This window comes from Rana temporaria, chromosome 4, assembly GCF_905171775.1.
Source record: "Rana temporaria chromosome 4, aRanTem1.1, whole genome shotgun sequence".
Taxonomy (NCBI): Eukaryota; Metazoa; Chordata; class Amphibia; order Anura; family Ranidae; genus Rana; species Rana temporaria.
In genome coordinates, this window is record NC_053492.1 from 399,946,734 (window position 1) to 399,960,253 (window position 13,520).

General features: G+C 44.3%; 1 protein-coding gene across 1 annotated transcript in view; it reads right to left on the reverse strand.

The window, feature by feature from the left end:
• CFAP61 (cilia and flagella associated protein 61) overlaps positions 1 to 13,520 on the reverse strand; it is a 449,917-nt gene that overhangs the window by 426,740 nt on the left and 9,657 nt on the right. Inside the window, exons 3-4 of the mRNA XM_040351184.1 lie at positions 8,120 to 8,273; positions 2,496 to 2,572 (exon numbers count right to left, since the gene is read on the reverse strand). Coding sequence (XP_040207118.1) covers positions 2,496 to 2,572; positions 8,120 to 8,273 — 231 coding nt within the window. The remainder of the gene's footprint in view (positions 1 to 2,495; positions 2,573 to 8,119; positions 8,274 to 13,520) is intronic.

A 13,520-nucleotide genomic window follows, 5' to 3' on the forward strand; every position in this document is an offset into this window, starting at 1 on the left:
CTGAGTATCAAAAATTTCATGACTGGTCCACAACCACAACAGTCTTTGGGACAGATCCACAAAGAAATTACATCGGCGTAATTTCAAAATTCCCGCGGCGTATCATTGTTTTGAATCCTCAAAACATGACACGACGGCATCTCGGCTAGATCCGACAGGCGTACGTCTTAGTACGCCGTCGGATCTAAGATGCAATTTTTCGGCGGCCGCTATGTGGCGTTTCCGTCTAAATCCGCGTCGAGTATGCAAATTAGCTATTTGCGGCGATCCACAAACGTATGTCTGGCCGGTGCATTTTTTTCCGTCGTTTGCGTTCGGCTTTTTCCGGCGTATAGTTAAAGCTGCTATACTGAGGCGTACTCAATGTTAAGTATGGCCGTCCTTCCCGCGTACAATTTTGAATTTTTTGCGTTGTTTGCGTAAGTCGTTCGCGAATAGGAATTTGCGTAGAATGACGTCACCGTCGTAAGCATTGGCGGGTTCCGGTTTAATTTCGAGCATGCGCACTGGGATACCCCCAGGGACGGCGCATGCGCAATTCAAAAAAACGTTGTTTACGTCGGGTCACGACGTATTAACATACAACACTTCCCCATCACAGCCATTTGAATTCCGCGCCCTTACGCCGCGAGAGATACACTACGCAAATTCTTTCAGGATTCGAAATAAAAAAGATAAGCTACGGCGGCGTAGCGTATCTTAGATACGCTGCGCCCGGCGCAGATTTATGTGGATCTGCCCCTTTGAGTCTAGATATCGTTCATGCCCCACAACCCAGAGCCTCATCTCCCTGTTATAGTCCTCCATTCAGGGCAATACTAACACGCAAGGCCCAATATATTACTCAAGATAGGAACGTGACTTTGATACTGTCCTAACTGCTGAGGATTGGAGTAATATGTGGAAAGCCCTGTTTATAATGTGATAGCTCTGGAAAATTGTTTAAAGTTATGTCACGGTTGTAGATCACCCCAGCTAGGATCACAAAGTGTCTACCCACTTACTCATTGTTTGTTTCCCGGGGCTGCCCAGACCTGGGAGGCATGAAACATATCTGGTGTATGTGAAGGACTTTTTGCCTATATGCTTCAGTTTAATTCTCCCTGCTAGTAATGCTGTGTGTGTTAGAGGTAAAAGGTGATTTCATGTGTGACTCATTCCTCTGTGTAACAGACTGTTGAAATGTTAATGTCCCTTCCCCAGCCAGCTCCCTATTGTTAAGGGTAATTGATCTATTGTGTGTGTGAAGAAGACCTGTGTTTACCCTTAAGAAATGTGTCTACAGGGTCGGCTCCGAAGTGTCTGCCTATAATCTGTATGGGAGCCCCCACTGTGTGAGGGGGGGCGGAGATTGTCATTGTAACAGTTTGTAACTACATATAAGCTAGGTGTTGTACCATAAAAGTCTCTCTTGTTCCAGCACTAAGCTTGGCTCATGTGTGGATTATTATGGCGATTCCAGGATGGGATGTTCTTTTATGGGAAGAAGGGAATGTTTGACGGGGATATCATTCTACTACCGTCACAGTGGACATTCCCCAGGGTCAAGAAACTGTGGATACGGTATAAACTATTGTCAATATGGTTCTTTATAATAACTTGTGCAAAAATATCTGGGAAGCACTTCTACATAAACTGATAGAAAACATCACCTGATGTGAACGTACACTTATCACTCACATTTTCATGGCAACAAAGCAGTCAATTACAAGGGCGTGGAAGTCACCAACACTTAGTTTCAAAGAGGTAAAGAGTCGTGTACATGGCACGCCTAATAATGACAAAATGAATGGCGATCCTCAATGATACACACAATAAATTTTATCACTCTTGGCAACCTTGGCTCGATCAATTTACATTATCACGGTTGGCCATCCATTTTTTTGGTAATAAAAGTGTCATGGAATTAAGTTTGGTATACACGAGCCTCTAGGGTATTTTCCTCTGGATCCCAACCCTATCCTCCCTTTTTCCTCAGCTCTGCCTGATTTTTTTTCTTTTTCCCCAAGTGCTCTAGCTTTTCTTTTTTTCCCTCACAGCCTCTCCTCTTGGCTGTTTTCTTCAACATACATGTGGTCCTCCTCTCGCACAGCTAGCTGTGCTAGAATCCCTTTGAGTAAGCTTTACCTTGCTCCATGACAGCCATCTATTTATGTTTTATATTTTTTTTGTGACATTACTTTGTAATGTCACAAAAAGTTTCTTAAACCTACCACTTTCAGTTTGTTGGTACAAACGGAAGCCCCACTATTTCGGGGATAGCTCTTCCAATACTATCCCCCATTTTGACAAGGGTTATAACTTTATATGGCATTTCTGTATGTACCATTGTGTATGTGTACAACCTTTTGCTTTTATTCCAATAAAAACCAAGAGAAAGAAAGTAATTTGGGCCCATTCCTTTACCAAACATGCTGCAAAACACACCACACAGTGACAGAAGGTAGTGATTTTAGAAATTTCATGGGTATATACAGGAAAATAAAATGGTTTACCTAAGGATCTCTTGAATGCTCTGTAGTGTAAATTCCTCCTTAGTCACAAAAAGGTGCAAAAACAGTGTGTTCAGGGGCTGCAAATAAGAATGTATAGTTATTAGTAAGATGGATTTTTTTTAAGTTAATTTAGTTAGATGAAACTGTACATATTAAAGTATTAAAATATTCTAAACAAACAGTAAAACACTTTAAATAAGCCCTTATCCAACTTTTATGCCGCGTACACACGATCGTTTTTCTGGTTGTAAAAATTTAGTTTTTTTTTAATGTCATTAAAAACGACCGTGTGTGGGCTTCAGAGCATTTTTCGGGTTCTAAAAAATGGGCAAATTTTTTTCCGAACATGCTCTATTTTTTCACAACGTTTTTAACGTTGACGTTTTTAAGGTTGTAAAAAATGGTGTGGGCTTTAATAACGTGAAAAACCCGTGCATGCTCAGAAGCAAGTTATGAGACGGGAGCGCTCGTTCTGGTAAAACTAGCGTTCGTAATGGAAATAGCACATTCATTACGCTGTAACAGACTGAAAAGCACGAATCGTCTTTTACTAACACGATATCAGCAAAAGCAGCCCCAAGGGTGGCGCCATCCGAATGGAACTTCCCCTTTATAGTGCCGTCGTACGTGTTGTACGTCACCGCGCTTTGCTAGAGCATTTTTTTTCACGATCATGTGTAGGCAAGGCCGTTTTAATGATCGGGTTGAAAAAAACATAGTTTTTTCTAGAGCCTGAAAAACGTAATTTTTTACAAATCGAAAAACGATCGTGTGTACGCGGCATTATATCTTCAAAGTATGCAACAAAGGCGTTAAGAACTTAGCTCCCTGTTCTTTTATTTTAAAGGAGAAGTATAGCGAAAGATCTTTTGGCTACATGTCTCCTTTGGATCACAGGAGCGCACTTAGTTTTTGTTGTGGAAGTTTTTATTAATGTATGCTGTCAGATGTCCCCCAGAGTCAGTTTTGCTGTAATACGCTCATGCGAGCGTATTCACACATACAGACGTTGGTGGAAGACCACTGGCTGCGGAAACCTTCCCGTGGACATGGCAGATCTGTTTGCTCTTAAAGGGATGTTCGTTCATGCCTCACCAAGAGACTGGCCACCTCATGGCGACTGCATTAATGCTCCTAGCAAACAGATCTGCGTACATGGGAACCATAGCATAACCATACAAAAATCAGGGGCAACTGAACCATGATAGAGTAGACTCGCGTCAGCAGTAGCAGTGGGAATGTGCACCCGATCGAGTTCAGAGCCCTGTAAGTAGTGTTCACATTGTGAGACACTTTGGGGGTTATTTTCTAAAGGCAAATCCACTTTGCACTACAAGTGCAGACTACAAGTGCAAAGTGCACTTGAAATTGCACTGAAAGTGTACTTGGAAGTGCAGTCGCTGTAGATCCGAGGGGGACATGCAAGGAAAAAAAAAAAAAAAATTTTTAGCTTGCACATGATTGGATGATAAAATCAGCAGAGCTTCCCCTCATTTCAGATCTACCCCTCAGATTTACAGCGAGTGCACTTTCAGTGCAATCACAAGTGCACTTTGCGCTTGAAGTTTGCACTTGTAGTGCAAAGTGGATTTGCCTTTTCGTAAATAACCCCCAAAGTGTCTCCGACAATAAAGGATTTACCCAGATGTCGGCATGCCAGCTAAAGGAGCCAGCTGCTCTTGCCCCACCACAGTCCGGTACTCCAGTGAGCGGCAGAGCACAGTTCGAAGTACACATCTTCCCCCCACACCAAATCCTCCCTCCTAGCACAAACTGCCCCCCCCAAACAAAAATGTCCCCCCTAGCACAATTCTCCTCCCCCTTCCCCATATCACCTCTTCTAGCACAACCCCCCAATTCCCCCCTCCTAGCACAAATCCACTTCCCCATCCCCCTATCCAACACAAATTGCCCTAAATCACCACTATTTTTACCCCCTGCCACCCCCCAAATTGCCCTTCTCAACATAAATCCCCACTCAATATCCTCACAGCACACCCCCCCCCACATGAAACCACAGTGCCCAGGGCACTCACCCACCCTGCCCACCCCTTCCCAGCTCCGGCTCACTGCAAACTGCAAAGGAGGACATTAAAGCGGAACTTCATTCTTTCAGTCAACATTGACTATTTGAAATCCTTATCCATAGCTCCCAACTGTCACCTGATTTCGAGGGACTTATTTGGAACAATGTCCCTCTGTCCCTCTTTCCTCTTCATCTGTCCCTCATTTTCGTCTGATCTATATAGTTGTATATAAAAAGCACTATTTATCTTTCAAAAAGTGTTTCCCAATGCTTTCATCCAATTTCTAAATTGTTGCATTTGTAAATTTCAAAAGCCAATATAAGGGAATAGCAGTGGTTAAAAAAAACTAATCTTTTTTTGTATAATTCTACTTTAAGGGGGAGCGACAGGGAGTGTGACCTATGCCTACATACAAGTTGGGAGGTATGCTTATGCTGTTAGAATTAGTAGATAGATAAGGAAGTATAACATATTCCCTTGTTTTAACATATATTTTTTTCAGTTACTTCTTGGATCCAGGCCTAGGCAAATTATGTCATACATCCCAGGAGTCTTCAGGAAGGGAGTAGGGTGGGAGGGGTTTTCTCAGCTAAGTACACCCTCCTGCCTGCATATCTGAGCTAAGGGCAAAGGGTTTCCAGGAAGGAAATGCTACATGAATCATCTGCCCTTACTCAAGATGTCCACAGCCAGAAATTCTAGGGGGGGGTGTTTTCCAATGTGAATCCCCAGCAAAATAAAGCATAGAGAGACATTCATGGATGGGGGCAGGGGCGGACTGACCATTGAGTCACTCAGGCACTGCCCCAGGGCCCCATGCCACTAGGGGGCCCCATCAGGGTTGCCAGGGACAGTATGTAAAAATCTATGGGGTAGATTCACGTAGAATGGCGTATGTTTGTGCGGGCGTAATGTATCCTATTTACGTTACGCCTCTGCAACTTTTACAGGCAAGTGCCGTATTCTCAAAAGAAAGTTGCGGGGGCGTAGCGTAAATAGGCCGGCGTAAGCCCGCCTAATTCAAATTGTGAAGAGGTGGGCGTGTGTTATGTAAATTAACCCTGACCCGACGTGATTGACGTTTTTCACGAACGGCGCATGCGCCGTCCGTGGAATTTCCCAGTGTACATTGCTCCAATGTACACCGCAAGGACGTCATTGGTTTCGACGTGAACGTAAATGACGTCCAGCCCCATTCACGGACGACTTACGCAAACAACGTAAATTTTTCAAATTTCATCGCGGGAACAACGGCCATACTTAACATTGGTACGCCGCATATACGCCTCATATAGCAGGGGTAACTTTATGCCGGGAAAAGCCTAACGTAAATGGCGTAACTGTACTGCGTCGGGCAGGCGTACGTTCGTGAATTCGCGTATCTAGCTGATTTACATATTCTAGGCGTAAATCAGCGTACACGCCCCTAGACTTACGCCGGTCGGATCTAATAGAAATCTATGCGCAACTGATTCTATGAATCAGGCGCATAGATACGACCGGCCAGACTCAGAGATACGACGGCATATCTGGAGATACACTGTCGTATCTCCTCTGAGAATCTGGCCCTATGTTTTTTTTACATCTGTCCCTGATATGCCCGAAACCGACATACTTTTGATGTGAAAATCACGATATTTTAGCTGCCCTGCCTCCTGGCGTGGTGGACATCTGTAAGCCCAGGGGCCCCATAATCTTCTATTGCCCGGGGGTCCCATGAGTTGTCTGTCCGCCCCTGGATGGGGGAGTTTGCTTTCAATATTAAAAATGAATTAAATAGCATTTTTGGTTTGTGGTGCTCAGATGCAGTGTAGTTCTGCTTTAAGGGGTCCATTCATAAAATATTTGTTATACGAAGGTCAGAATGAGGATGCCACCTTTTCTTCCAGCCAAACCTGAAAATGTAGCAGTGCACCGCAATTTTTTTTATAGTGTACACTATTAGATTGTAAAAGACCTGGGACACCTTTGAGTAGATTGACGTGGCGGACAGTGGGTGTGGCCAAATTGTGAGTGTTATGCACAGAATGCAAGTATCAGGAATATTTCATGTACAGAATGCATTAGGCAGGAATGTATAATGCATAGTAGGAGTCTAAAGATTAATCTTCACCCTCACCTTCTTCCCAACAAAACATTATTTCTCCCCCTCCCAGAACAACCCCCCCCCCCAAAAAAAAATCTTCTTCCCCCTTGCTTGGCACAAGTCATCCTCCACTATCCCCAAAATCCCCAGTCCTAGAACAATGCCCCCTTCTTTCCCATCCCAGATGTTATCCAAATCTCCTCCTAACACAATTCCTCTTCCCCTACCAGCACAAATCCTCCTTCCCCCAATACCCCTCTCAGAATAAATTCTCTTTCACCCACCAAATCCTTACCCCCGCACAGCCCCCCATTCCATATAACCCCCTCCACCCCCAAAAAAATCCTCTTTTAGTACAAATCTTAATTTTCATTCATGCCTGTATTGTCAGCTCCATCTACTAAACAAAATGCGATCTAGTTTTCTGAAATGCCTCAATGAAGGGTTCCTCCAAAGGTTGCTAGGGGTTTATTGAGCAATGAGCAACTTCTGCCTTTCAGATTAGTAACCACTGACAACAATGGCCCGGATTCTCAAACGAGTTTCGCCGGCGTATCTCCAGATACGCCGTCGTAACTCTGAGTCGGAGCCGTCGTATCTATGCGCCTGATTCTTAGAATCAGTTACGCATAGATTTGTATTAGATCCGACCGGCATAAGTCTCTTACGCCGTCGTATCTTAACTGCATATTTACGCTGGCCGCTAGGGGCGTGTACGCTGATTTACGCCTAGAAATATGTAAATCAGCTAGATACATGAATTCACGAACGTACGCCCGGCCGACGCAGTACAGATACGCCGTTTACGTTAGGATTTTCCCAGCGTAAAGTTACCCTGCTATATGAGGCGTACATGCAGCGTACCAATGTTAAGTATGGACGTCGTTCCCACGACGAATTTTGAATATTTTACGTCGTTTGCGTAAGTCGTCCGTGAATGGTGCTGGAAGTAATTTACGTTCACGTCGAAACCAATACGGCCTTGTGGCGTACTTTGGAGCAATGCACACTGGGATATGTCCACGGACGGCGCATGCGCCGTTCGTAAAAAGCGTCATTTACGTGGGGTCACATAACATTTACATAATACACGCCCAAATCTTCCACATTTGAATTAGGCGGGCTTACGCTGGCCTATTTACACTACGCCGCTGCAACTTACAGAGCAAGTGCTTTGAGAATACTGCACTTGCCCGTCTAAGTTGCGGAGGCGTAACGTAAATAGGATACGTTACGCCCCCGCTCAAAGATACGCCGCTGTACGTGAATCTGGGCCTATATCTTTAGCCATCTGTAAGTGGCGATTCTTCCCAGTTACTACAAATGTAATAAGCATTCTTCCCAATGACCTTTACATAATATAATGTGAGCTGTAGATATAGTAATTATTAGAAAGCGTTTCCTGAAATCAGAAAGTTATTTGTGAAGGTTCCTCCATATTAAAACGTTTGAGAAAGGCTAATATAGAGTTCTTAGAACTAGGTTTCTAAATGCTCATTGGTTATACTCACTGTGCACTCACTGCTCTGCTCATAGTGTTTGTGTATCCAATCCTCCCACTCTGATTGGTCCACCGCATCCCAGCTTGGATAATCCAAGAAAGCAGCATGAGCGATGACGCTGTTCTGATCATCACTGATGGTCACTGCCAGGCTGGATTTCTCCCTGAAATCAGACAAATCATTTTTGCACTTTTGTATTTGGATTGAGTGCTACATTAAATAGTAAGTTTTTCTCGCCATTAGGCACATGTAATATTGTTTCTTTGTCAGCAATTTTCTACTTCAGTTAGTCTGTAACTCACTAGGTAGTAAAGCCAGAATAAGGATAACAACCATAGATGTGCGCAGCCCAGGGCTTTTTTTCTGGGGGAACGTGGGGGAACGCAGTCCCGGCACCTTCAGCAATGAATGTATGCAATAGAAAGGAGTGCTGGGGTGTGCTGGAGGGTCTATTGATGCTGGCTGCTAGGGAATCAATTTTTGTATGGAGGTCTATTGTTGTTGGGTAGGTTTGTTATTGCTGATTGGGGGGGGGGGCGTGTAATGTTGCTGGGGGGGGGGGCAATTGTCACTGGGAGGGGTCTACTGTTGAGGGAGAGGTCTATTGTTGCTGGCTCCTGGAGGGTCTATTGATGCCAGCTGCTGGGGGTCTATTGTTGCTGGGGTGGTATTTTGTTGCAGGGGTCCATTGTTGCTGGGGGGGTCTATTGTTGTGTGGTTGATCTATTGTTGCTGGGGTGAGGTCTATCATTGCTTACTGCACTCTATGTTACTGTCTTTCTTGTTATTAACAAATTCCGTGCAAATCACTTAGTAGCACAAGATGATACTTGGTTCTGTATTCTCTAAAAGAGTTGGTACTGGGAGGTGGGTAGGGGGTAGAACCAATGGACAATGCTCAGGGGTGGGTAGGGAGCAGAAACGAAGGGTAACCCAGAAGGGGGGGAGTTTCTGCACCTATTCCCTGAGGAAAAAAGCCCTGGCGCAGCCTATTGCATTGGGTGTGCACCCCAAAGATCAAACACACATGCCTTTCTCTGCAGCCTCAGCCTCACGAGACTGAATGGCAAATGCTCTGTGCTGAGCGGCTTCCTGTTCATTCACACAAATGAATAAAAACTGTGAGTGAGTGTGTTCACTGTGTTCATTTAGAAAAGGAAGGAGCTGGTAAATTACATATTTACTAGCCCATTCCCCTACTCTCCATCCTGAAACATCCACCGCATGAGCCAGGGGGGAGAGGGGGGGAGCCAGCAGCACTGCGGGCGGGGTCCAACACGACCGGAAACCTGGGCACGTAGTGATTCGGCTGTGTCCAGGCACACCTGACACACCCCCTGTGCATGCCTATGATAACAATCTCAGATCTTGCCCATGTAAAAAAAGCCAGCAATGGCAGCTCCCATATTTTTATCCTTACAGGTTGTCTTTACCACAAAGAAACTGACACTAATTTTATGTCTGTAATTATTCCTTGTGGTCTAAAGCCAGATCTGGCAACTTATCTGCAGTGCACAAAATTCTGGGAATTTAATTATGATGAGAATTAAAGTATTACACATACTTGAATTTATAAATCGCATACTAAACATACATTTTCTTACAGTTGCATGGTGTTTTCTTCATTAAACTGTACACCAAATAGATTATATTCCAGTATGATTATAAATAGAGCAAACAAAGCTCCAATAAACGCCAAAAGGTTTCCTTAGAGCTCCTTTACCTTTAAGCCCCCATTCACACCTAGGCGTTTTGTCGCCTGTAGTGTGACGCCGCAGCAGCCCCGAGACCCAAGAGGGATGATTTAACATGCACCTCTATGGAGATGGTTCACATCTCCACGCCGAACGCCGTACGCCTGCCGCCTGAAAAAAAGTCCCGGACCTTTTTTCAGGCGGCTTTCGGCGTTCGGCATAGGAGATGGGAACCATCTCCATAGAGGGGGTCAAGGCTGCATTCACAATCACGGCGTTTTGTCGCCGCAAATCGCGGTACAAAATGCCGCAATTTGTCGCCGCAATTCGCGGGACAAAACGCCGCGATTTTGTACGCCTAGATGTGAATGCAGCCTAAGGAGAGGTGGGCTTCCTTCAGGCATACCTGCCCTTAATTTATCCATTATTAATTATGTGCTCCAACTTTGGATACTCTCAAAATATATAGAGTTAGGACTGCAGTACATTGGAGTGCCGTGACATGACTTACGCATGTATTTGCAAATGTGTGCAAATTTAAAGTGGCTGTAAAGTCAAAGTTTTTTTTAATCTTATTGTAATCTATGCATTAAGATAAAAAAAAAAAAAAAAAACGTTTTGTGTGCAGCAGCCCCCCTAATACTTACCTGAGTCCATCTCGATCCAGCACAAGAGAATCGGTTATCAGGGACTCTCCCTCCTTATTGGCTCTGAGACGGCAGCATTGCTGTCAAAGTCGGTGAGCCAATGAGGAGTGAGGGGGCGGGGAGGGTCACTGCTCTGTGTCTGAATGGACACAGGGAGCTCCGGCTCGGCTTGGGTGCCCCCACAGCAACTGCATGCTGTGGGGGCACTCAACAGGAGAAGGGGCCAGAAGCACCGAAGAGGGACCTAAGAGGCATCTGGGCTGCTCTGTGCAAAACCACTGCACAGAGCAGGTAGGTATGACATGTTTGTTATTTTTAACAAAAAAAAAGGCTTTATCACTTTAACCTCTTGTTTTAATGTGAACTGTTTAGCCTGGTACACACAGGCCTAATATTGGCCAGTTCAAAAGAAACCAGGCATTCTGACAGAAGCCTAATGAAGTGCCAGCTTCGGTTGAACGGGCATGCTGGAAAACCAAAATCTGATCAGTGCTGGCAGCCATTTCCTGTGAGCGCTAACCGGTGTGTTCTGGCAGGGGGGGCAGTCCCCTAGTAAGGACACAATAGCTCAGCGGGGGAGATCACTGTACTAACATCACATAGTTAGTAGAGCGACCTCCTCCCTAGCGCCTCAGTTTTTTTTTCCGTTTAGCCCCCTGGGTCAAATTAATTAAAACTGACAGTGTGTACTAGGCTTTAGACAGGGTTAATTCGATTTGTTGCAGGCTGGCTGGTAAGTGAGTTGGGAATTTGTTGTTTGTTGTTTTTTGACAAGTGTCGCCCTTCCGTGCGCTCCTTGCTGCAAAGGCCAGTTATAAGTTGGGGCGGTTGCCACCTGTTAGTACTGTTAGAGCTCAATAACCCTTAAAATGCAAGTAAACCCCCCTATCGTTTTCAGCCAAGGAAGCTGCCATCTTTGCCTTTGTTTAATCTACAACTGCCATGATGCTGCACATGTGATCAGTTTAGACACCAGTCATTGGATGGCTTGACAGTTTGGTTGAGAGCACAACCAATGGTAGTGGATGAAAACGGTCTGATGGACCGTTTTCATCAGACGAACTCATCATGTGTGGGCCCCATCAGTTTTTTTCCCCATTGGTGAAAAAACTTAGAACCTGTTTTAAAATGATCTGATGGTTAAAAAAACGATAGAAAAAAATGATCGTCTGTGGGGAAATCCATCGGTTAAAAATTAACGCATGCTCAGAATCAAGTCGACGCATGCTCGGAAGCATTGAACTTCATTTTTCACAGCACGTCGTTGTGTTTTACGTCACCGCGTTCTGACACGATCGTTTTTTTAACCAATGGTGTGTAGGCAAGACTGATGAAAGTCAGCTTCATCGGATATCTGATGAAAAAAATCCATCGGTCCGTTTTCATCGGATGAACCGATCGTGTATACGTGGCATTACATTTCCGGCATGTTTTATGGATGGGTTTACATCCTCTTTAATTATACTATGGTTCGTATTTTTTTTTTAGATTAGATTGTATGTGATGCTTTTGATTTCAAAACATTTGTATCATGTTAAAGTGGAGTTCCACCCATAAATATAACATTACATCAGTAGTTTTAAAAAAAAATCATTAGTCCTTTAAGAAAAAAAATTTTTTTTTAGATGCCTTCAAAGTGTTGTTGCTAGGCAGAATAGTTCATCTTCCCTCTTCCTGCACCTAGGTGCTTAAGCTTCCTAACCTACACCGCACAGACTCCTGGGAATGAAGTGGGTGTAACTTTCCAGGGGTCTGTGCACTCCCCAGTCTTGAAGAATCATGTGACTTGGACAGTACAGGTGCTGAAACCTGATCTGAAAACGATTACATTGCTTGTGCAGCACTGAGCATGTGCGAGATCTGCAAGGCTGAAATCCAGGAAGTCATACAGTCTGGCTTCATGATGCCCACACTTAAGATGGCCCCAGTCAATTTCTATTTTATAAAGTGTCTAAATGCTGTAACAACCTAACAAAACGGACCTTAGTTTACAGACTAACTTTACTAGAATACATTAAGCTTGTGTATTACAGGGGTATTTATATTTAAAAAGTGAAATTGTGGCCGGAGCTCCGCTTTAAATACCTATATCATGTACATCGTGATAGTAAAATGTGAAAAAATCATAATATTTCAAATACCTTTTTTCTCATTGTTTTTTATAAAAGTCATGTGGCTGCTATTTGAAGAGTTATTCTGGGGGGATCTGAGGACTGGGGATGTGGAGTCCTTGTGATGATTGGCAACTGCTGTCAATGTCACATATCAAAAGTAAAAGTAGAGTCCCCGTGCTGTGGGTGGAAATCCCTGGACACTACTTGTGTTGGCACGGCATGAAGCTATCAAGTTAAAAAGGGAGAACTGACAATGCTAGCACAAATCTGTTTCCGTGTCAAACATGGTCAGAAAACAACAGGGAGGGGAACTAGCAGGATCACCAGGTATTTCCTAGTGAACACTGTATGGAGGCCTAGGAAGGTGCAAGTACCAGTCAGTAGGGATGAGCTTCGTATTCGAGTCAATTTCATGTTCGACTCGAACATCGTATGTTCGATCGTTCGTCGAAATACGAACAAAACGGGTCGTTCGTGCCAAATTCGAGTTACGTTTCACAGACCATAATTCACTGCGGCATCGCTGGTTGACGATTGGCCAAGCATGCACTATGACCCGCATGCTTGGCCAATCACAGCGCGCAAAAAACGGAGAGCCATAATTGGCCAATGCCAGGGTGGCTTTGGCCAATTATGGCTCAGGGGGTTTAGTACACGTCCCACACTATAAAAGGCCACCTGCAGGTCGGCCTTGTGTAGTGTGTTGCGGTAGTTAAGAGAGGACAGAGAGAGAGTGTCATTTTTTGCAGGTAGATAGAGCAGGCAGGCAGGCAGGCTAGTCAGTTAATGTTACAGTGTGTAGAGGATATATATACATCCCAGGTGTTGTACATATATTCATACACTGTATAGTTTAGCTAGATCAGTTCTTCCTAATTTACTGGCAGGCAGGTGATTGTGCTAGCTGCAGTATTCTTACGTGGTTTATTGCCTATGTCCTCTGTAGTTTGCACCT